Below are 23,213 nucleotides of genomic sequence, written 5' to 3'. Positions count from 1 at the left end.
TCCCTAATTCCCCGGCCCGTCGTGGCCCTGCCCGCGGGACTGCTCACGCCCTCACCCCACTGTCACCAGCTGCTCGGGTGCTCCCTCTCTGCCTTCTCCCAAAGCGCCCTGACTCATCTCGCCCTCGCGCTGACAGACTGGGTGCCCGGCCTTCCGCCTCTCGGGGCCCACCTCCTGGCGCTGCTTCCCCGCGCTATGCCAGCTTCTCCTCCCCCGGCCCTTTCCCCGCCGCTCAGGGCCGGGGGCACACCGCCGCACCCCCGGGAGCCACCCACAGGCCGCTCGCTGCCGGGCCGCAGGGAGGCGCGGCCCCGCGCCCTGCTCGGTGCCCGCCCCGCTCCGCCCCGCTCCGCCCAGCGGCGGGGCCGCGCCGGGCCGGGCCGGGCCGGGCGCACCTGGTTGGGCAGCGGGACGCGAGCGGTGCCGGGCGGCGTCCCCGCGCCGGGCTCCCCCGCTCCCCGACATGGCGGCCCGGCGGCGGCGGCGGCGGGCGGCCCCCGAAGAGGACGGCGAGGAGGAGGAGGAGGAGGAGGAGGAGGAAGGCAGCGACCAGGTGAGGGCGCGGCGGGGCCCTTGGGGCCGGCCCGTGCCATGGTAACGGCCGCCGGGGCGGGGGGGAGCGCAGGCGGCAGCCGGGTGCTGGGGGTGGGGTGTCCCTTAGGGCCCTGCCGTGCCTCGGCCATTCGAGAGCCAGCGCCCAAAAAAGGGCTCTGCTGCTGTATCGGAAGCCAGAATACTTGTTAAACGCCAACGCAATCGCTCCCAAATGTGTGCTTGCTGGAGGCACTGCTGGTGCTGTTGGACACGGAGAGCCCCTTCCAGGCCAGGAGGCTCCTTGGTGGTCGGTCGGGCACCCTCTGGGCGTCTGCTCGAGATGTTGCACGGAGCTGCGACAGCCGCGGCCTCGGGGCTGCAGCATGGCTCGCGGGTGACAGTACGGATTTATTTTCTGTATTAAGCTGTCTGTAGTGCCCTTGGCCGGCTGGAAAGATAAGCCAGCTTTCTGTGCCGAGTATTCTATAGGTCGCGCTTTGGGTCTCTTTTAAATAAGAGGACTTAGGTAAAGTGTACAGTAGGGGATCTGATGGCAAGTATTTGGACATCAGGACTCACAGATGCCTCACTATATATATCCATAGATGCTTATCTGTCTGTTCTGCCTCTCACTTCTTTCCGACATGTGAATAGCGAGTTCTCCTTTGGCTCTGTGCAGATCACCGGTTTTGCGTTGCAGTTGCATGTTTGGGCCCGAAACTCGCACCTTCCTCTGCAGCTGCTCAGGATAGCTGCGATGCAGTCCGTTCGTTTCCACTGGTTCCTACCTCACAGCTGAGAAACATGACCCTTTCCCACACTTAAAACAGAGCAGAAAACTTCGATGTCTCCTTCCGCGTGGAAACTGCTCAGTACTTATGCAACTGTTGCTGACCCAATTCATTCAGTATTCCAGATAGGTAAAAGGGACGTGCTTGAAAGCACCTTGTTTGCCAAGGTAGAGAAGTGCTTTGTGTTTGCGCAAGAGCGCCAAGAACTCCGAGTATGTCGGGAGGTTTTTATCTCGTGGACTTTTAGTTGCTGTTTTCAGTAAGCCGATACTGTTCTTGTTATGCTTACTAGGTCCAGAGATGCTCATTTCCTCATGAATTTAAGTAAACTTCTTTGGTTTTGCGTGAACATGGTGTGCCCTTTGTGAAGTTTCTCCCTGGTGTCCCAGGCTCCACATGGCTGTGTCCTCAGCTGCTCACAACGCTGCCAAGCTGATGGCTGCAGAATTCCTGTTGGCCTGCTTTTGCCCTGTGGACCTTGGCGATTTCATGAGTTTGTTGTTGCTTTGTGTTGTGCTACAGTGTGCAGGAGAGATCTCGAGGTCTTTCCTGTCCTATTTGCTGCCGCGTGCCTGGCATGCTTTTACTAACAATGTCAACATACCGTCATGAGTACTCTGCTGCCCAGAGACACAATTTGCTGTTAAAATACTTGGAGTTGCATGAAAATGCTGATGGCAGTGTTGGTTAGAGTGGAACATTAGAGTCTGTCACAAATAACTTCAGTTTGTTTGGCAGTGTTGGAAGAACCAGAAAAATTTACCTATGTTACTTTCACAGATAACCAAAGGGCTGAATATTTCCAAAACTGTAACTTCGTGGAAGTGGTGGTGAATGAGACCTGCTGTAGGTAGAAAAGGATGTGAAGGTTTAAGTCTGTGATTACATGTGAACAATTCTGAAGCTGTTTTTTGTGTTTTTTTTTTTTGGGGGGGGGGAGAGTGGTGGTGGTGGTACATTTTTTAACAGCTTGGAAAACAAGGTTGTCATTCAGGATCTTCTGATACTTTGATAGCCTGATTTCAGAGGAGGGTATCAAGGTACATCTCATTAAATATGCTCCAAGGTGCTCTCACTGAACTATTGACTTCAGTGTGACACGTGGGGTAGAGACTGCAGAAAGGTCAGTGCTAGAGAAGAAAACTAAAGTAACCCTTATACTGGTAAAATAACAATAACTAAATTATTTTGCTTTAACATTTTTTTTTCCCCCCACGTAAGTTGTTGGAAAATGTCCGTCTTGATTTCCTCTTAACATAGGTGTTGCTGTATTGTCTGAGGAAAACGTATTAGCAGTCTACCTGTGAGTTTGTTACTGTGTCCTGGAAAAAATCCAGTACTAACAGCATATTGCAAATGCCTTAGTAACAAGAACAATTTTTGTGCGTGGTTTGCTCAGCACGTGATAATTGCAGTGAAGAATGTGTGGTATGGAATGGCAATTAAAATATGTTCTTTTAGAGGATGATAGGCTGACAGATCTGGGTTTTTTATGCATGACACATGGCTGTATTTTTGTAGGTGCTGGAAAGCAAGCAGAAGTCCATGTGGAAGCTTAATTCCTGATCAGACCTCCTGCTGGGGAGGCACAGTCTCCTGACTGTTTGAGGCCCTCCTTTTTAAGGCCAACTATTTGTAATATTATTTAGCCAAATTAGCTTAAGGATGGAGGGCTTGCCTTTTTTTTAGGAACATGACATCAAAACAAACCCCCACAACTAAACACACCTTCATTGTGGGGTAGCTGACAAATTCTGGAAACCGATGAGGATTGTAGTGTCAGTTACATGTGTTTGTTATGTGCTGAGCTTGTGGCAGCGACCAAGGAACTGTCAGGTTTGCCTTCTCCCCTGTACTCATCAGGCCTGCATCATCTCAGCCCTGTTGGACTTGTCCTTTTTAAGCTGATCAGATGGGTTCTTTGGAAGGAGCGTGAGCCTTCAAATTAAGAGAAGCATAAGGTGTCTTAGTCATTAACAGAGTGCAACTTGGGCTGGTTTTGCTTAACCCTGGCAAAATGTGCAAATGGGTACCCACAGCATGAAAACCATAGCTTTTCATCTGTCATCCCTCACTCATAGAGGCTGTTACAGTGTGTTCTGCTTGGCCTAATCCCAGACCTAGTGAATGGAAGGAAGAGGTGCTGGGTTTTATACTGAGCTCCAAAACTGGATCTACAAGGTCAAACTGAAATTGCAAGACTGATGTAGATCTTTTTTTTTTTTTTCCTTTGTGAGGGCTTTTGTAGTGATTACGTTAGCATTTACTGCTGCAGTGATTGTTGTTATTCCTGGCTGTAAACTGAAATGTTTATAATCGATCATATAACTAAGAAAAATAATAAGAAGAGCTTGTCCACCAGTGATGGGGTTATTACAGGACTTTTTATGCTAGAGATGACAATTAGTTAGCTTTTAGTCAACAGCTTCCTCTTTGGCCTCTGACTTGGCAAATTAAAAGCCTTATTCAGGAAATGTTTGTGGCTATTATAGCATGAAATGGAAAATCAAGTGCTCAAGGTCATTGTTGAGGTAAGGTGCAGAGGTAAGTTTAAGATATAGTTCATGGTTTATCCCCCACTAGTTGTTTTAGCAAATGAAAGCTAAAAAAATGGCAAACAGATGCAGCCATATAAAACTTGAAGTCTGCATCAGCCCAAGTCCTTGTAGCAGCAGCAAACTACTGTGAAATACGTCTCAGGTGAACACAGGAAGACTCCTTCTTTAAGGGGTTCAGGTGCTCTGAGAAATGCCACAACTGAGGTGCCAGAATTGAGAAATCTAAAAAATTGGTTCCCATTAGGAGCATAAGTGAAAATTGTATTACATGTCAGAGGAATAAAACTAAGCATATATATTTTGACTGTTTAAACAGCAATGGAGTATGGAACCATGTGCAGCAATACTGAAAGCCTGACATGCGTCAAAAGACTTGGGGTTTTCCTTAGTTCTCCATGATTAACGGAGAGAACACCTCTGCTATGCACAAGCAAGGATTAATATTAAAGACTCTAAGTCGTGATCTTGGGGCCAGGATTACTGCCCATTATCTGCAGTCGAGTAGTGTCCTCTAGTTCTGTACAAATAGCTTTTTGTACTCCGGTGCAGATTGTAGTGGTTGGAATGTGACTTTGCAAAAGGCCTGTGGCTTTTTTTTTCCTTTTTTTTTTTTTTTTTTCTCATAACGTCTGTAGTTGATTTCCTAAGGAATAGTACTACAGCACTGGAAGGAAACGTCTGAATACTAAGGCTACAAGCACATGAATCCCTGTTTGGTTACTCGCATTTTCCACAGCCTCCCTGAGGCCTGGGCCACACTTGCAGTGCCCATTAATGCCCATTAATCACAGGCCACGGCCGGTGCTGGGCTTGCGGGGAAGGCCAGGGCCACGCCTGCAGCACCCTGGCCAGCTCCTGCCACCACCCAGCTGTGGGCCAGGCCCCTGAGCCCCCCAGGCCCCCGACACAAAGCTCTCCCGGTTCAGCCTGCTGCTGGGCAAACTTTGGGGCACAGCCTTGGTCATGGACGCGGGGGGTTGGCAGGCCTTGTCTTTTTGGTGTAGGTCACTCCCAGAGGTCGTCGGCTGTCGAGGCTGTGATTACGTTCAAGCCCAGCTTCCCAAAGGCCAGCAGATTAAGAGGAAAGGCTGAAGGCTATGAAGAGAGTAACCCTGCGATGGCTTAGATTGTAGACCTTATTAGTTCTGTGGTGTTTTAATGCGGGGTTGGAGGTATGTTTGCTCTCTTCCAAAATGCCAAAAATATTCAAAACTTGGGAAGAAAATAATAGTATTAAGGACAAGTTGGAAACAAAAGCTGACCTGTTTGTGGAAATAGGTTGAGGATAAACAAGCAAAGAAAACAGCCCACAGGGATCTGGGATCAGGAGGCTGGAAAGAGAGAAAGAGTTAGAAACTGCAGTACAGCACTGGTGGAAAAGGTTTCGAGTACAGTTCATAGAATCACAGAATATCCCGAGTTGGAAGGGACCCATAAGAATCATTGAATCCAACTTCTGGCTCCATCCAGGTCTACCCAAAAATTCAGACCGTATGACTAAGTGCACAGTCCAAACACTTCTTGAACTCCGACAGGCTTGGTGCCGTGACTACATCCCTGGGGAGACATCCCACGATGATGCCAGCCAGCTCTCTAAGCACCCTGGGATGGATCCCATCCGGACCCATGGACTTGTATGGATCCAGGTGGAGCGGCAAATCCCACACACGTTCAGGGTCGGTTGGGCGTTTATCATTCCCACCGTCATGGTCCTCCAGCTTAGGGCAGCCAGGGTCCTGACGCACATCATCAGCGTTGAAGACGGAGGCAAAGAAGGCATTAAACGTCTCTGCTTTGCCTAAGTCCTTGTCTGTGAGGTGACCTTCCCCATCAAGTAGCGGACCTATGTTTTCTCTGGTCCTCCTTTTTCTATTCACGTATTTAAAAGGTCACTTTTTATTGTCTGCCAGAGACCTGGCCAGCTTCAATTCCAATTGGGCTTTGGTCACACAAATTTTCTTCCTACAAACACAAACAGCATCCCCGTATTCCTTCCATGTTGCCTGACCCTGCTTCCAGCAGCTGTACGCTTTCTTTTTCTGCCTAAGCTCCAGAGGAAAATCCCTGGTCAGCCAAGTTACTTCATGGTCCCCAGAGCCGTTAGGAGCTGATGAAGCTGGGTATGTAGGATGGGCTGGAGGCTGTTTGGGATGGTGAGGAGGTGAGGCAAGCCCAGGAGGTCGTGAGGAAGCCCAGCCCTTGCCAAAGCCGGATGCAGAGCCAGAGACAGCTCTGCTGCTCCCTGCTGTGCCACGGCTGAGCAGCCTTCCAACTGCTTAGAGCTAAGCATTTGGTCATGTAAGGATGAAGTAAATTAGCACGTTTAGTAAATTCTACTGAGGAGAGAAAAAAAAATGTTGCCAGTTCACTCTCACTGTTGGTGAGAATTTGTACACTAGACTGCCTATTTTGCTCTTTGCTAAGTTCTGTCTAGGTGTTTTCCTGAGTGGTCATGAGTGAATGGTGAAGAAACAATGCCATGCTGGAGTCATACCAAGAGATTATTCTGAATAATACTGTGTCCATAGCATATCTGGTCACTTTATAGTTTGTTCTTGGATCGTGTATTTTCAAGCTGGAGGGATCAAGTCCCCCACATAGACATATATGAGACTGTCACAGCAACCTCTTCTTGCTCTGGAATGGGACTGTTTTGTCAGGTACTCCATTTAGTTTCTTCATGCAACATGACCAGAAGAGCCTTGACCTTCTTCCGTAGAAGATGAGTTGAAATGAAGGTGAGGGAGTGTGTTAGAGAGTTGGGGATTTTTGTTAAACCCATATTTTATGTCATTTGTGGTATTTCTGAGAACATAGATCCTTATGCTTATGTAGGTGGGTAGAAAGAGTGCTGAGGGTGTGAAGTGCCCTTGCATATGGCAGGTCATGTTACAGCATCTGAATACTGGCCTTAGAAGACATGTCAGTATTTACATGTCATATTTACATGTCAATGCAGTGTTACTGCAGTATTTACAGTTTGAGTACTACATTATAGTTGTCTTGGCTTTAGGAACTGATAATTCCTGCATCACCTTATAAGACATAAGCTTGTGACTAAATACTATTTTATGAAATAACTAATATTATTGCATGTTGAGTTTGTTTAGTTTGTTTTGCCTTTTTTTTTTTTTTTGGTCATAGGAACCAGATTTGATTGAAAGACTTGATGATTTGGATCTCAGAAATGATTCAGATGTTCCGGATGTTCCTCCATCAATAGACAGCACTCCAGAAATCCTCAGAAGGGCTTTGTCAGGCTTGTCTGCCAGGTATAGTAAAACAAACAAGCTCTCATATTTGAGAGCTGCTGACTAAAATTATTACTGATTGTATTGAGGTTTTAATTTTTGTTTGATCTACATGAAAATTAAAGGCTAAATTTTTATTTGATATCATGATTGATATGTTTATGCTTCAGCCCGTTTAGTGTATTTTTTTTTTTGCATAGGACCTGAAGATTGCCCATGTGAGTATTTCTAAATGAATTGCCACAGTGTTTAGCTACATTTACATAAAAACATTTGTGGTGGTTCAGTCTACGTATCAACAGATAACAAGATCAACAGATATTCCTTTACCTGGCAAAACAGCGGCTTTGCTAACACAGGCAGTCAGCAATCCCCTGGTTTTGTCTGCCAGTCCTCAAAGACTTCTATGCTTTTTTCCTGGCAGCCTTTCTTTCATGGGTAAGCCTTTACATGGCTGGTTCCCAATGGCTCCTGCTGTGAAATGCTCCCTGGGGATCATGATGTATTTTCACAGCACCTTTAAGGAGGGGCTGATGCATTAGATGGCAAATGAAGGCATTTAGTGGGGAGGAGAGGGATGGGGAAAGAGGAAAGATGGCTCACTTGGCTTTCTTTGTTGTGTCCCCTCGTGAGGTGGCCAGCTGCTTGGTTCTGTGTTTCTTGCTATGTGTCTTATTAAGCAAGATGCCTGGTCTTCCTGCTGATTCCCATCTACTTGAGTCTTTGGTTAGGGAAGGAAGTGGCCATTATATTCAATTCTAACTGGTTACTTTTTATTCTCTTTTTTCTTGACAGGTGGAAGAACTGGTGGATTCGTGGAATTCTAACTCTAGCTATGATTTCTGTGTTTTTTCTGATAATATACATGGGATCTTTCATGCTGATGCTTCTGGTAAGTTTGTTTAAAATCTTCTATTGTGCAAGAGTTATTTCATCTCCTTGTCATGCATAAGAAATAGGTGGAAGTCAAGTGCAGACATTACAGAAAGAGCACTTTGTCTCTTAATTCGGTAAATAGAGGTATTCTTGAAAAATTGGAAGAGTTCTCAATTGGACCTTGTGGATGAAGGCCTTCTCAGCTACTTAAATTAGGTAGGAATTAAACAAGTTGAACAGTTCTTTACATTGAAGCTTATGAGATTAATCTCATCCATTTGCTTGGCTCGTTCCCACTACCTTCTCATACCCTCTTTAAGACTTGTTTGAAATACAAGGAAGGAGAGTTCCATTTTTCAGGCTGAGTAAGGCAGGCAGCTCTTGTCTGCTGGCAGTGCCTAGCTTTAAAAGACTATCCTCACTCATGCTCTGTTAATTCCTTGCTTCTCTCCAGGGCTCTCTAGGGTTTATCCATAGAATGGAGATAGGTGCCTGTCCAAGGTGCAGAGATAAAATGTTTTTTTAGGTCATGAATTGAACAAATATCATCATAACATTCATACACACTGCATACTACCTCTTTCCATCATTTTTATGGCTGGTATTCTTAGTGAGTAATGGTTTAACTATTTTTTCCAGTCATGACAAGCAACAAGCAGGGATGTGGCTTCTAAAACACTGAAATTAATGCTTGTGAGTAGCTGCTTTGATTTTTCACTAAATTTGCAAAATAGTCTAAATCTTTTTTTTTTTTTTTTTCCATGCCTACTCTGAAACACTCTTGGACAGTAATGTCTTGAGATACTGGAATGCTTGTTCACCAGTATTATGGCCTGTATTAGAGTCCCTGTCTAAATGAGTCTAGTTTGTATTTCCTGTTGTCAGAAGAATGACACAACAAGCTTGTAATTCACAGTTTCATTGGTGGACGATGTCTTTGAGTGTATGAAGAAACAACAAAACAAAGCTTCATTACAGTGTAGGTCATTGTAGAGGCATTTTTTTCACATCCTTTTTTTAGTATAACACTTCCAGAATGAGAACTGGAGCACAAAGGAACTAATCAATTTGCAATTCAATTTGGTGTATTCATAGTATGCTCCAAGATTGCAGTCATGGGCAAAGCTGCCAGGAGATGAACCAAAAAGCTAGTATAGAATTAATATAGAACTCTTCCTTTTGACTATAAAACAAAACTCAGGATGGTTCTCTAATATAATAAACTGTTTCTCAATTTGACATTTGTTGCCATGTAAAAAGGAATGGAGGAATAAAACAGTTCTGCTCGTGAATGATTTTATTTCACTGGAATCACATAACTGAAATTGTCACAACTTTTGTTGTGCCAAAACCAAATCTTAATACTGGGATGGAAAATGTTTGGAGACTTGTGGGAAGGGAAGTCCAGCTAAGATGGGAAGAGAAGCCATAAGACTTGTCTCAGAGGTTGGGAACATACTTTGCATTTGTCTGGAGGTAACAAGCACAAGTTTCCATGCCTTCATCCCCAAATGTCCTTTTCCACTTTAAGGCGCAATCCTTTACTGTTGCTGTTGTGTGTATCATTTGGGTTTATAATGTAGACAAATCAGAAGAGAGAGCATGAGATGGACAGACGTCAAAGTTAACTCGCTAAGGTGGTGTAATACCCTATAGGCTGCGGTTACGTGTTGAGCAAGGTGAAATGTGTTCATGAGTGCATGTGCTAAGAGAAATCCTGCAAAGCCTGGTGTGCTGACGTGCATGGTTGGTGTGGGTAGGTTCATCCTCCAACCTCTGCACAGGATTACTGCTGACCCATGTTTGGAAATATGTGGTATCGGGGCAAGGTGATCTCCTTGGTGACTACGGCTTAGGCGAACTGGTCAAGACCTTCAGAGCCCAACAGCTCCCAGGACACACTTACAGACTTGCACAGACAAGCACAACACTGGTGAGATGACAAACAACATGGAGGCTGTGCAGGGTGTGACGTTTGGACCTGCGCTAGGTGAGCAGTGCCTCTTCTCGTCAGTGCTAATTAGCAGCACATACTTACCCTTAATGAGGCTCTTGCAAATGGAAGACCTGGCTGTCCAAGTTGTGTTGCAGAATCCATTTTTTTTTCCACTGGACTTCGAAAATTTTGCTTAAATTGAAAAATAAAATGTAACCAAAAGTAGTAGAAGAGCCTACTCTTTACAGGAAACAATTTTTACTTCCTGCTGCCAAAGTGCTTTGGTGAGGAAAAGTCAGGAGCTTTCCCTTATTTCTGGGGGGATTTCTTGCAGCTAGCCCAGTGTGCCTTTTCTCAACAACTGTACTTTCCTGTGTTCTTGCTTGGAAGCTGCCTCCTTTCTGCATGGAATTTGAATTCAGAATAATTTTTTCCCTTTAATGCAGGTTGGAGTACTCCGCACAGCCTTCAAGAAACAACTATAGTGTATCTACATAGCTTTTTTCTTTTCATTTTAGGTCTTGAGCATCCAAGTGAAGTGTTTCCATGAGATCATTACTATAGGTTACAGAGTCTATCACTCCTATGATTTACCATGGTTTAGATCCCTCAGCTGGTGAGTAGCAAACAAGACCATCAATAAGCAGAGATTTGAAATTTAAGTCTTTCCGTTCTTTGTATCCTGTCGTGGTGCAAGGATAGCTTTGTAGATTGTGTGCACATGGAAAACTTGACATCTGTTTCTACTACAGGATTCTCTAACTGTGTGCATGCATGTATACTTGAAGTCAGAACTGAGCATCTGAAAGCTACCTAAAAATGTGCATAGCCAAATAATCACATGATCGGTATTATCTGAACAGTTTTGATTTTTTTTTTGCATTTACCTTCGTGTAAGAAAATAACCGAATAGGTACTTTGAAGTGCTCCTTTTCACGCATAACTAACTAAAATCATCATGTACAAGTTGTAAATCCTCGCTCATTTTGCATTTAATCGCAATCACAGGAGTGAATAAATAAAAGAGGTGTCGAGGGATCTTTTGATAGCCAGAAGATATAATTAATGTTACTGGCAAATCCCAGATAGTTGTGACAATGCCCTGCTTATGCAGGGCTCTGTAGGGCCAGGGAAATGATCTCTACTTCTGAGTTCTGGGAGGATAGATGAAGGCTTTTGATCAGAGGGAGCGTTATGGGAAGATATTGGGCACGTGGTGTCTCTAAGGTTCTTGAGGACATGATTGTTCAGACCTGACCTATTTTATTTTTTTGTTTGTTTGTTCAATTAATTGAAGTGATCCAAGGTACTCCCTGCCTCTTGTCACATTGCTTCTTCACTTTTAGAAGCAATTTTACTGTGAAATATCAACTTGTTCTGTCAGCTCTCTGTACAAGCTAGTTGATTCTCTTTGCTCAGTCCTGGGTTATCAGCAGGACTTGTCTATCATCTGTATTATTCTGTGGCTTCTGGATCTATAGCTACAGCAGAATCAGGTATGAATGACTGCGGTCCTGCCAAAATCCTTAGAGGATGTGCACTGTACCGCTTTGTCTGCTTTGGCATTTAACCACAGTCACCTGCATACATGGAGCTCAAAATCAACTTTTCTGTTGCCACACTAGTTAAAATCAAAGTTCTGTTCAGCTGAACATTTTGGTGCTGAGACTACATATTAGGCCATTTCAATGAGGTAGGAGAATCTCGTTATTAATCGGAACTTCCACTGTCAGGCGCAGTTAGAGATGTGAAGCCTTGCGGTTAGATTGAACATCAATGTGGGGGAGAAAATGAGTACTGATTTTCATAAACACATGCAGAGATCCAGCACATCTTGAATTACAAGTTTTTAGTTTCTCTGGCTGACTTCGATAAAAAGCTGAAGAGTGCAATGCCTGGCAGGGTGCATCTCATTCAGGTTTTGGATTTCCTATTTATCAGGGTGTTTGGAGTGCTGCCTTGGCGTTTGAGGATCCTGTCATGGCTTTCCTCTAGCAAGCTAAATAACTGGAGTCATATTAAAACTTGTACCAGAATTATTTGCATGCTAGCTGTCATGACTGAAAAGAACCTTTCTTCTTTTGAAAAATCTTTCAAAAAGAGATATCTGAAGGTGACATTTCACCTCTGTCAAACTGGGGGTTTGGATGTACTCCCTCCAGTTAGCTTTGAAAAAGTTGTAGAATAGCTGCATTAGTAGTTTGTTGATAGAATTTAACCCCATAAGATTATTGTTTGGTGAAGAAAGCCAAAAGGTGAAGGGCACAGCAGGGTGGAGTAGCTATAACGCTTTAAGGCGAGAATCTTCGGGCCAGATGATAAATGTCAAGTTGGATTCTGATCCCCAAGTTCACTGCAGATGAAAACTGTCCCATGAACTCAGAAGTTTTGTTCCTCAAGTAATTCTCCTCTACCCTTCTCTGTGGCAGAAATCATTTTTATAACACAGGAAAAGAATATACCCAATTGCTTTTCCAGTTATAGACGATGCAAGATACTTGTTCTGTACTTTGAGAATATCTCAAAAGGACTTGCCCAAGTGTGGAGCACAAGTAGTTCTGTATGAAAGGATTTCTGCAACATCTGTTTTTCTAGTGTGGTTGCTGTAGAAGAAATAAACAACCAGAATTTGCTTGCTAAAAGTGAAAGACTGGAATTGTACTTGCATTTTGTTTTCATTGTGAACCTTTTCCACTTTCCACTTTTTGGTTTTCTTTTTGTGTGTCGGGTGGGGGGGGAGATTTTTTTTTGTTTGTTTGTTTGTTTTGTTTTTAATGAATGACACAACCGTGTATTACCTTGTTAAAGTAACAGCTGCCTCTTGTCTGTTTCAGGTACTTTTTGCTGTGTGTCAACTACTTTTTTTACGGGGAAACTGTGGCTGATTACTTTGGTACATTTGTTCAGAGAAGAGAACAGCTTCAGTTCCTAATACGTTACCACAGGTTTATATCTTTTGCACTCTATCTGGCAGGTAAGTGAAGGAAATGGCAGAAACGGAAGAACAGTGTGCTGCATTTGTTTCTGTGCTTGTTTGTTTGTTTTGCTTTGTTTTTAAGAAAAAAGCTTCTTAGCTTTTTCTACTCTGTTACTCTTTTTCTGGTGCTGTTGGAGGAAATTTACACTTTTATCATCAAAATATGAGTATAAATTTTGCATTCACCTAGAAGAAGGTAATAGTCTAAAAAACAGTTGATGATTGTTGGAAGGTTGAGCTAATAGTACTCGTTAAGAGTCAACGTGAATTAATTTTGATGGCAGAAGTATTTGGGTTCAGTACCTGAATGCATCAAGAGTATTTTGTCAGTGTGTGGAAACGGCTTATCTGTGTCATTATTGTGATGGGTTAATGCTTTATTGTGTAAGTGTTCTGCCAGGGCTACAGCAATAAGGTGTGCAATTATATTGTAAAGTGCTTATTCAAAAGGCCTCAGACTTTATTTCGTTTGTGAGATACTCTTTTGCTTGCCTCATGGATAAATTTTCCCCCCAGTCCAGGGAAAGAGTTCTTTAACAGCCTCCTTCCTGTCTCTGTGAACAAGTAAATGCAGTCCATGCTGCTTTCAGGAACACAGTATTAATGTTACTTTAGCCTTAAAAGTAATCAGCTGAAGACTCAGGTTGACCTGAGAGATGGGGAGACTGCCACACTGCCAGTATTTGTAAAATAGATGAAGAAACCTGATCTTCATAAAGAACGTTGTCTACTGCTACTGTTTTGTAAACCAGACAAAAATTCTACTCCATGCTTAGATCACAAACTAGCAACCAGCCTTGCAAGACCTGACCTTTTCCAGCCAGCTTCTCCCCGAGGAACCTAACACAACTAATGCTCATGGCTGCTGAAAGGGCAAGGAGGGGGAGAGCAGGCAGCAGCCACGCACCCAGTGGGAGGCCAGGGGTCCTGCGGGTGGCCACCAGCCTCTCTCCTGCAGGGCACTGTCGTACGGAAGGCATGCCCCCGGAGCTGAGGGGCGATACATCTCCCTGTAATCTGCGCTCTCCAGCACCCATGCCTCAAGGTTCTGTTGCCTGCAGCTGTGTGCCTCTCTGGGGTAGGGGTGGTGAGCTGGTGTTCACCTTCAGGTTATTTCCTGTTTGTCATTCAAATCAAGTTTGTTGGCCTGGCTTTGGGGACCTTTTAAAGGCGATGGTCTCGTCCGCTAAAATTGATGTCCATGATGTGACCTTGTAAGTAATGAAATGGATGCTTCCTACTGATGTCATATAAATCTTCTGCTCTAATGAGAAGAATTCTCTATCTGTGGTTACCGAACAGAAGTAGGTGCTCCAAACAGGCAGGTTGGAGACTGCTTCAAGGGAAGAGAATTATTGGTGTATAGTGGTTCAGTGTAATTACACATTCAGTAGTACAAACTACGCTTGCTTTGTTTTACAGGCTTCTGCATGTTTGTTCTGAGCTTAGTGAAGAAACACTACCGTCTGCAGTTTTACATGGTGTGTATTACCCACTTTGCCCTGGTCAGTTGTGTACATATATCACTAGAAAGGGTCATGTCCTTATGTTCATAAAATACCTTGGAAGGTGGGGGTGTGCAACCAAGTGATGTTGGGCTGTTGGGTGTCTCTACCTATACCTTGGGGCTTCTTATCGTCTCACAAAGCAGTCTCTCGCTGTATACGAGCTGCAGTTTGCGAGGCCCTGTACACACTGTGACACTGCTCCTGTAGTGGCAGGCGGACAAGGGAGAGGCTCCCGCTGAGTGCGTGCACCTTCCATGCAGGTTGGAAGCCAGACACATTCGGCACGGGGTGGGACATGGTTCTTGTGTCTCGAGCACCTCTTTGTAGAGGCCCTGTTGCAGTGCTAGGAAGGAAACCTGACTTGAACGCCTGCACAGGAGATGGGTTCTGTGACACTTAACAGTGGTTCTGGCCCTGTGCTGTGTCCCAACAGATCATTCTTGCCCTGTAAGAAACCAGTGTTTCTGACTCCCAAATTTGATTAAAAATAGGAATGATCAGAAGCAACAGTAAAACAGTAACGCAGTATGACTTGTCTTTAAAGAACTTGAGTGGTCAGGGTGTTGTGCAACCTTAAAGATTACTTAAAGGTCAGTGGCTGCAGTTAACCCCTTTGTTTCTACAGGGCCTTAGGTGACACTTTACCACTGCGGGTCCCTCATTTTGGACTAGGACTTAGCTGAGCACTATAGCATTAAAAAGCAACAAAAGTTATATTCAGAAAGGATTTACCCTGTTTGTGGGAGAAGTGGCTTCACTGGGGGGAGATGCAGCTTTTTTGGAGGAGGTGGTTTTGCTTTTGTAATCAGCAAAGCACGTATCTTTGAATTGGCACAAGGTAATTGTATTTATTTTCCCCGATATCCCTCTCTTCCTTCCCCTCTCTTGCCTCCCCCGCCCCACCCCTCCCCGGAAAAGGAAGGGCGAACAAATGTAGTCAGTCATTTAACATTGTGATTGTCCAGAAAGCATTAAGGTGTGACTACAGAAGAATTTCAGTAGAACAGAGGGAACCTTTTTTTGAGGGGGGAACAGAGGACGGACAGTTTGGACTGAAGAGGAGTAGCCATTTGGTTTGACTTGGTTTTACAATACCACTGTATGATTAATACATGTTTTGCTGCAGAGATGCTTTAGTTACCCAGCAGGTAATATTTTCAGGAAGCTTGAGTCAGTTCTTGCACCTGCTTTCAGACTCTTCATGTTTCTTAACTGCAAGTAGATGCTGGCTGCCATAGGAAAACACACGTGATAAGGAAATTTAAAGAAGTAGGACATCCTGAGTATTAACTAGCACAGCCATTGTGTGCTTGAGTTCAGTGTTGCCTGGAAAAATGACCAGGTCTTGATCTGTGAGTTTTTGGAAAGCAATATGTGATGTAGAAGCTTTAATGGTAGACTGTTTGGAAACCACTTTATTGCATACTGCTGCTACAGAATAAACACTAGGTACACAGAGTAGTATCGGTGAAATTGACAGTTGAAATGGCCATGTCCATAAAAATTAACACTTAGTTTTCACTAATCCTGAGAAATTCCGTCTTTCCTAAGAGGACCGGTATTCTGTCATGATATCCACATCTGTGTAACATGACTCTTTCATGAGTTCTTCATTGCCATTTTATTGTTACAGTTCTAACTTGTCTTTTATGTATGTATACGCAGAATATCACATTGCTTATGTTTCTTTGCTGCTTTCATGCTGAAGGTATATGTCTCACTAAATTGGATGTTAAACTGCACATTAAAAAATTCCGGGTAAAGGAAAGCGATGGGGAAGCCTTTTAAAGTTTCGGTCCTTGCTTCTGAAAGCCAGCTAACTTGTGATGTACTGTATGCATGCATCTCTTGCCTTACCGCTAGAGCTGGTCTACCTGTGAGCTCCTCGGGGCTCCTCTAGCTGACGTGCCAGTATTGATGGAGGTGTACTGATCGGTGTTTTCACTAACTGTTGTGTTGTTGCATTGTTAACAGTTCGCATGGACTCATGTCACTTTGCTGATCACTGTAACTCAATCTCATCTAGTCATCCAAAATCTCTTTGAAGGCATGATCTGGTAAGGGAAAAGTAACAAACTAATTTGTAACTCTATTGCATTGAAAGGTTGGCTCTGTTACATAGCAGATCTAGTTAGGGAATAACCGCAAGAGCAGTTGAAGCTGCACCAAGTAAGGAGCATCCATGCTTAGTTGGAGGGGGAGTCGGAGGTGGTGGGAGCAGTGACGTAAAGGGTACAGGGCAGTGGGCAGAAACCCCTTAAGCTTGATAGGCAGCCACAAGTATAGTAGTTTCAAACAACTGCTTCATTTATGTGCAAGGATCAGGGTTAATCCCAAGTATGGTCAACTATCTCCCATGGCATTTGGTGAAGACAGGAACATGCAGCAGTTCCTTTTCAGCTGCTTGGGAGCTTCAGATTACACAGTCCTACTGAAATGGGACCATTTAATTTGGAAGATCAATCTGGTTTCAGGAGTCCAGCTTGAGACCTTCTTTCCAGAAGGTTTCAAGGACATGAAATCCTCAGAGGTTAAAAACAACACACTGGGGATTTTTCAAAGTAACTCGAAATGTGTTCTCTTCTGTTTTTAGCAAGCAAGCAGAATAGTTCCAGCAAGTGAAGTGGCAGGTATCAGTGGTCTTAAACCACGTGTCTTGTCCGTATGAAATTCAGGTGAAATGATAGCAAAGACTACCCTTTCTTGCTAACTAATGGTAGTCTCCAAGACCAAGATGTATATTGAGAAAGGGAGAAGTGTTTTTCTTAATTTTGTATGTACAGGTAAAGTCAGTTGACCTAAAAAAAAAAAAAAAATCCTACAGAATGTAAATCTTGACTGTTGTTTGGTTGTCCTAATACCTCACTTCCCACTACGTATTAAATTCTGATGATGCAGTTAAACTTGATGACTTTAAAACTTCTCCCTTAATGAGATGTCATGTTTTTGCACCCCACACCTCTTTAGGGAGAGTGTAAATTGCAAGTTGAGACAGAAAGAAGAACATGGAAGGTAGTGTGTACTTTGGAGGACATAATACTGCATGTGTTCCTTGTTCTTTTCTCGACAGGGAAGATCATTACAGAAAAGACATGCTCACAGTTAAAAAGAAAAAAAAAAAGCCTTTGACAGAGTTTGTATGAACAAATTCTTTTTATGCTGAACTTGCACGTATGGAAAACACTGAACCTAGTTTTTGAGCTAGCTGCCTATTTCTTATTAGCATTTCTGCTACTATTGCACCAGACAATTTGGCAGATGGTCACAGAATCTGACTCCAATCTTATTAATACATTTCTGCTTTGTAAAGGGAAAAAGAGGTTAACACGTTTTAGTAGCAAATTCAGATGATGTTTACATGCAGAGACCACTTAAAAAGCTAACACAGGCTGCTGCAAACTGACAAGAGCAAGAAAAGGAAAATATTTTTTCTTTTTTTAAATGTAGGTATCATTGAACTTTATAAGGGATTTGCTTGCTTTGATGTTACCAGTAACATTAACATGTTTATTTCTGTTGATTTCTTTTTAAGTGGTACTAGTCTTCAAGTCTGATAGAAAAAGCCAACCTGTTGACATTTTAAGCTCATGTGCTAAACTGAAATTATAAATTGAACTACTGTGGATCTCTACCAGTCTGTACTGGCTGAACACGAACATCAGTATAGCTCAATACGTTGCTTATGGGGGAACTAGGTGAACATATTATGAAACATAATTGTTTCTAAATATTAGATAAAAATTCCCAACCAAAAATGCTGCTGTGTCAATTAAAAGTTATTTCTGTTCTCTGTTTAGGTTCAGGCACCTTCTACCCCCTCCCCCTTCTGAAACTTTCTGTGCATCTTTCTCTAGGTTTCTGGTGCCCATTTCAAGCGTGATCTGCAATGATATTGCCGCTTACATCTTTGGATTCTTCTTTGGCAGAACTCCATTAATTAAGGTATGTACTTGACTCAGTAACAGGTTCTTACAGTTCACAGCATTTTTGATACTTGTTCAAAATTATGTTTATAGAGGTCAGTAGTTTCAGCTGTACTGCATGTTAGACATTTGCTAGAAAACACATCATTTATCTTGTTTTCTAGGGATTTTTAAGTGCAAAGTGGGATTACTGTGAATGCAATATCAATGTAGTATGATAAAGTCGCGGTCTGTTACATTGTTAACTGTTGCTGCTTTCTTTTTGGATTGCACATGCAGGTTAAACTGCATACTTCTTCAAAAACTGTTGCTTGAAATAAGGCTTTATGTAATGTATACCTGTTCCTCATCTGGTCTCATTGACGTAGCATTGAGAAGGGCTCAAGCAGTAATCTTCCAATTTTGGTAGTATTTGCAAGACCCTACGGAAAGATACGAATTTTTATTTTCATGTCCTTGCGATGTTAACTTTGGTGTATTTGGTTGGATCTGATAATAAACTGCTCCCAAATAGGAAGCCTGATGGAATTTGATGAAGAAAACAGCTTGCTATGCTGGTCTCTCTATGTTTGCATTTAGATGCTGTGGTTTTTTGCCCATCTTAAGTAGGGAGCAAGCATCTCCCGAGGACTGTCCAACCTTGGCACATTCCCTGCCTGCCCCGGGACAGCTCCTGGCTCTGCTTTTCTATCTACAGTGCTCAGAGATTGCAGCCAGTGACATTCAGTGTTTGACACTTGCACATGCTCACAAGTAGGAGCTTATTGCAAGCAAGGTCCAGGTGTTTTTTTTAAAAAAAGAAGTTCAATGATGCAATTGATGCAGCTCGCTCTCTCTCTTGTGCCTAGCTGTCTCCCAAAAAGACCTGGGAAGGGTTCATTGGAGGTGGCATCTCCACAGTTGTATTTGGATTTATTGTAAGTAACAACACAACTTTTCTTGCATAGGTTCATATGGAATAGCTCAGTAAATAGAATCATTCAGGTTGGAGAAGACATTCAAGATCATCACATCCAATCTCACCTACTGGATCCCATCACTAAGCCTTGTTCCCTAGTACCATGTCCACACAGCTCTGAAATATCCCCAGGGATGGGGACCCCACCACTTCTTTGGGCAGGGGACCCCACCACTTCTTTGGGCAGCCCACTCCAGGGCTTGACCACCCTCTCTGTGAAGAAATTCTTCCTAATGTCCAATTTAAACCTCTCCAGTGCAACTTGAGGCTGTTGCCTTGCATCCTAACACATAATGTCGTTTCTCCTGACAGAATGCCCATGGGTTTAGACGGGTGCTTTACGCCAATGGTATGCATAGAAGAAAGCAGCAACATAAAATAATTGCTTTTATATGTAACTTATCAACAAGATCAGTGGAACTTGTAGGTGCACAACTCTGCAGTACCAGTAGTTCAAGATTGAATGGAGAAGTGAACTCTAAAGAAATAATGAGTAGTTAACGCTTGGGAATATTACAGTGCAGAAACATGCACTAGATACGAGCCTGAGAGATAGGAAAAGAAAAGATTGGAAATGGTTGCTAAGGGCATTGAAGGTCGGCATCCGCCTCCCTTGTTGAGGCATTCTCCAACCTAAAAAGAGGGCTGATTTTACTCCATTAACATTTACTCCATTTACTCCAAGATAATAAAGCCTTCAATTACAGTATGATTTTTGACTGTATCGACTAATGCATATTTGACAAGTTGTTCTTCTGCTTTCCAGTTTTCCTATTTCTTGGCTCAGCATCAGTACTTTGTCTGCCCAGTGGAATATAAGAGTGAAACAAATAGATTTGTGACAGAGTGTGAACCTTTGGAGCTCTTCCAGATGAAGAAGTATTCGGTGCCACTATTGCTTCGGTCTGTGTTGGGATGGGTAAGAAAAGAAAAAAAATGGTTTTAATTAAAATTGGAATTATAATTCCCAGCTTGAAAACTTTTATAAAAACTTTTTAGAAAAGTACATGAACGTGGGTAGGTCTTGAGGGATAAGAACTGAATTGACACTGTGAGCTTCTCTTGCTCGCATGGGGAGGAGGTCATCAGGGAAAGGCATTGCTGAAGCCACACGAGGAAACATCTCTGTGTCCTCATTGCCAGTATTTGTGCAGAAAGTGGACGATGCTGTTCACTGTACTGCATGTCACTCAGGTAAGCTGTTAGGATCTTGTGGAAAATTGGCAAAGGCCTGAGTTAGCAGTAAGGTTAAATACTTACATTAGTAGAACTTGATTCCATTTGCAGTGAGTGTGCAGCTGCAGATAGGATAGGACCTGTGCTTGTAACGGAGTCGCCAACCCTTTTCTGTGCATGCAGCCTGCACGTTCTGGCAAGAGACACATTGAATCTTCACCTGACAGGATCTGAACCATCACTCCTCCTGCTGGGGAAAGCACTGCTGCCTGAGTCACAGGCATGGGGGGGACTCTCACAGGTACAGACCCGATAGAAATGCATGCGGACTGTTTTTCATATCTACATACATAAAAATTTGTCACCTATACAAATAAATGATTCATTATATAGTTATTTCTGTGTACACACACAGCCACCTCCTCACCCACCCACAGACAGATATCCCCACATGGAGGGGCACACACTTCTATACAGACACATGCGTCTATACACCCACAGACCCCCACATGCAGCTCCACCCATCCAGACATATATACATCTACCACACACAACCAGACGCCTATCCATGTGCATAAACGTGTGCACATACATACACACACATCCCCCAGACATAAATACACTCACCTCACTTATATATACTTATGCAAATACACGCACAGCTGCACACCCATGCCCATACACACACATACACCCACATGCACACACTTAGCAGCACATATATACATCTATACAGACACATGTGCATGCCCACACATGTGCACAGATGCACACCCCCCCATGCACATTTATCTTTCCTTGGAGGCAAAGAGGAGGTGACTGCGATGAACACAGAACAGGAACGGCTGGCACACGCCTTCTGCATCACTGCCCTGCTCTGCTGCCTCAGCACAGAGAGCAAGTAGACAGTGCTGAGCAAGACACTGGGTTTTGCTTACTTTTACACGGGTAGAACACATAGTGAGAAAAGTTCACAGGTAACAGGAAGGCAGAAGCGGGAAATTATTGCTGCTGTCTGCAAAAACTGAGGACTGCAGATAATTAATGGCTGCAGGTGGTACTTAAAAAAAGGCAAGACTGCATCTGGAAGGAGCTCTGATATATTCATGCTGAATGAGTATACCATTGCTTCAGGAACTGTGGCGTTGATGGCAAATGTAAAAAGTTTTTGTTTGTTTTTTTGTTTTTGCATAAAGTCAGTGTGTAGTCTGGGTTGAGAGAAGTCTCATTCTGTCCAGGTGCATGTGTCGATCTGCTCGAGGGCAGGAAGGCTCTGCAGGAGGATCTGGATAGGCTGGACCGATGGGCTGAGGCCAACTGTATGAAGTTCAACAAGGCCAAGTGCCGGGTCCTGCACCTGGGGCACAACAACCCCAAGCAGAGCTACAGGCTGGGAGATGAGTGGCTGGAAAGCTGCCTGGCAGAGAAGGACCTGGGAGTACTGGTTGATAGTCGGCTGAACATGAGCCAGCAGTGTGCTCAGGTGGCCAGGAAGGCCAACAGCATCCTGGCTTGCATAAGAAGCAGTGTGGCCAGCAGGTCTAGGGAGGTGATTGTCCCCCTGTACTCGGCTCTGGTGAGGCCGCCCCTCGAGTACTGTGTTCAGTTTTGGGCCCCTCGCTACAAGAAGGACATGGAGGTGCTCGGGAGAGTCCAGAGAAGGGCAACGACGCTGGTGAGGGGTCTGGAGAACAAGTCTTACGAGGAGCGGCTGAGGGAGCTGGGGTTGTTCAGCCTGGAGAAGAGGAGGCTCAGGGGCGACCTCATTGCTCTCTACAGGTACCTTAAAGGAGGCTGTAGAGAGGTGGGGGTTGGTCTGTTCTCCCACGTGCCTGGTGACAGGACGAGGGGGAATGGGCTAAAGTTGCGGCAGGGGAGGTTTAGGTTGGATATTGGCAAAAACTTCTTTACTGAAAGGGTTGTGGGGCATTGGAATGGGCTGCCCAGGGAAGTGGTTGAGTCACCATCCCTGGAGGTCTTTAAAAGACGTTTAGATGTAGAGCTTAGTGATATGGTTTAGTGGAGGACTTGTTAGTGTTAGGTCAGAGGTTGGACTCGGTGATCTTGGAGGTCTCTTCCAACCTAGACGATTCTGTCATTCAGTTTCATTATACATTTTGGTAAGGGAAGAGAAGGGAACAGTCAGCTCTGCAATAGTCTGGTAGGGAGATGTCAATTAACCCCTAAAGCAGATGCGAGTCTGCACTTTGCGAGTAGTATTGCTAATCTCTAAGAGGCCTTTTGAGAATAGAATTGGTTTTAGCAATACTTACAGGAAGTCAAAATCATTCCAGAAGGTAGTCAGTGTTGCTCGTAATGCAGATTGGAAACGTAAGGTTCAGGGATTTTCAGCTCCAGGCGGTGTATATTGAGAATTGCCAGGTGAGGTGTGCTCAAGGTTGCAGCCTGTGCCATTGACTTGAAAGGGCCCAAAACGAAATTGCAAAATAAAGTAAAATAAAATAAATGCTTACCTAGATTATCATCTTTGGTAATGAGTACCTGTTCTCCTTCCTGGTAATTCAGTCTCTTATCCCTAAAAACTGTAATAGATCAAAAGAAATTTCAAGTCTGTGGACGGAATGAGGGGGACAATAGATAGTTAAATGTAAAACAAAAACATTAACAGAGGTTAAACTTTTATCTCCCATTATTGCCCTATGTACGCACGGTGCTAGTATTGCAGACCTGAGCAAAATTCCTGTCTGTCTCGTGAGAGCACTTG

The 23,213-nt window shown here is 43.9% G+C and overlaps 1 protein-coding gene across 2 annotated transcripts in view; it reads left to right on the top strand.

Annotated features, from left to right (window-relative positions):
* The first annotated feature begins 361 nt into the window (after positions 1-361).
* Positions 362-23,213, top strand: part of CDS1 (CDP-diacylglycerol synthase 1) — a 29,220-nt gene continuing 6,368 nt past the window's right edge. The window contains exons 1-10 of one of the 2 annotated variants that reach the window (XM_080589115.1): positions 362-553; positions 7,028-7,155; positions 7,930-8,026; positions 10,465-10,562; positions 12,781-12,920; positions 14,346-14,404; positions 16,406-16,488; positions 18,286-18,373; positions 19,203-19,271; positions 20,079-20,231. In XM_080589115.1, coding sequence (XP_080445241.1) covers positions 464-553; positions 7,028-7,155; positions 7,930-8,026; positions 10,465-10,562; positions 12,781-12,920; positions 14,346-14,404; positions 16,406-16,488; positions 18,286-18,373; positions 19,203-19,271; positions 20,079-20,231 — 1,005 coding nt within the window. In that variant the 5' untranslated portion in view covers positions 362-463. Of the gene's footprint in view, positions 554-685; positions 935-7,027; positions 7,156-7,929; positions 8,027-10,464; positions 10,563-12,780; positions 12,921-14,345; positions 14,405-16,405; positions 16,489-18,285; positions 18,374-19,202; positions 19,272-20,078; positions 20,232-23,213 lie in introns of those variants that run through there. The other variant, XM_080589114.1, reaches the window with a different exon arrangement.

Source organism: Anser brachyrhynchus (assembly GCF_964034855.1).
Source record: "Anser brachyrhynchus genome assembly, chromosome: 4".
Classification (NCBI taxonomy): Eukaryota; Metazoa; Chordata; class Aves; order Anseriformes; family Anatidae; genus Anser; species Anser brachyrhynchus.
The sequence above is the reverse complement of the archived record's forward strand: the minus strand, read 5'-3'. Positions and strand labels throughout refer to the sequence as shown.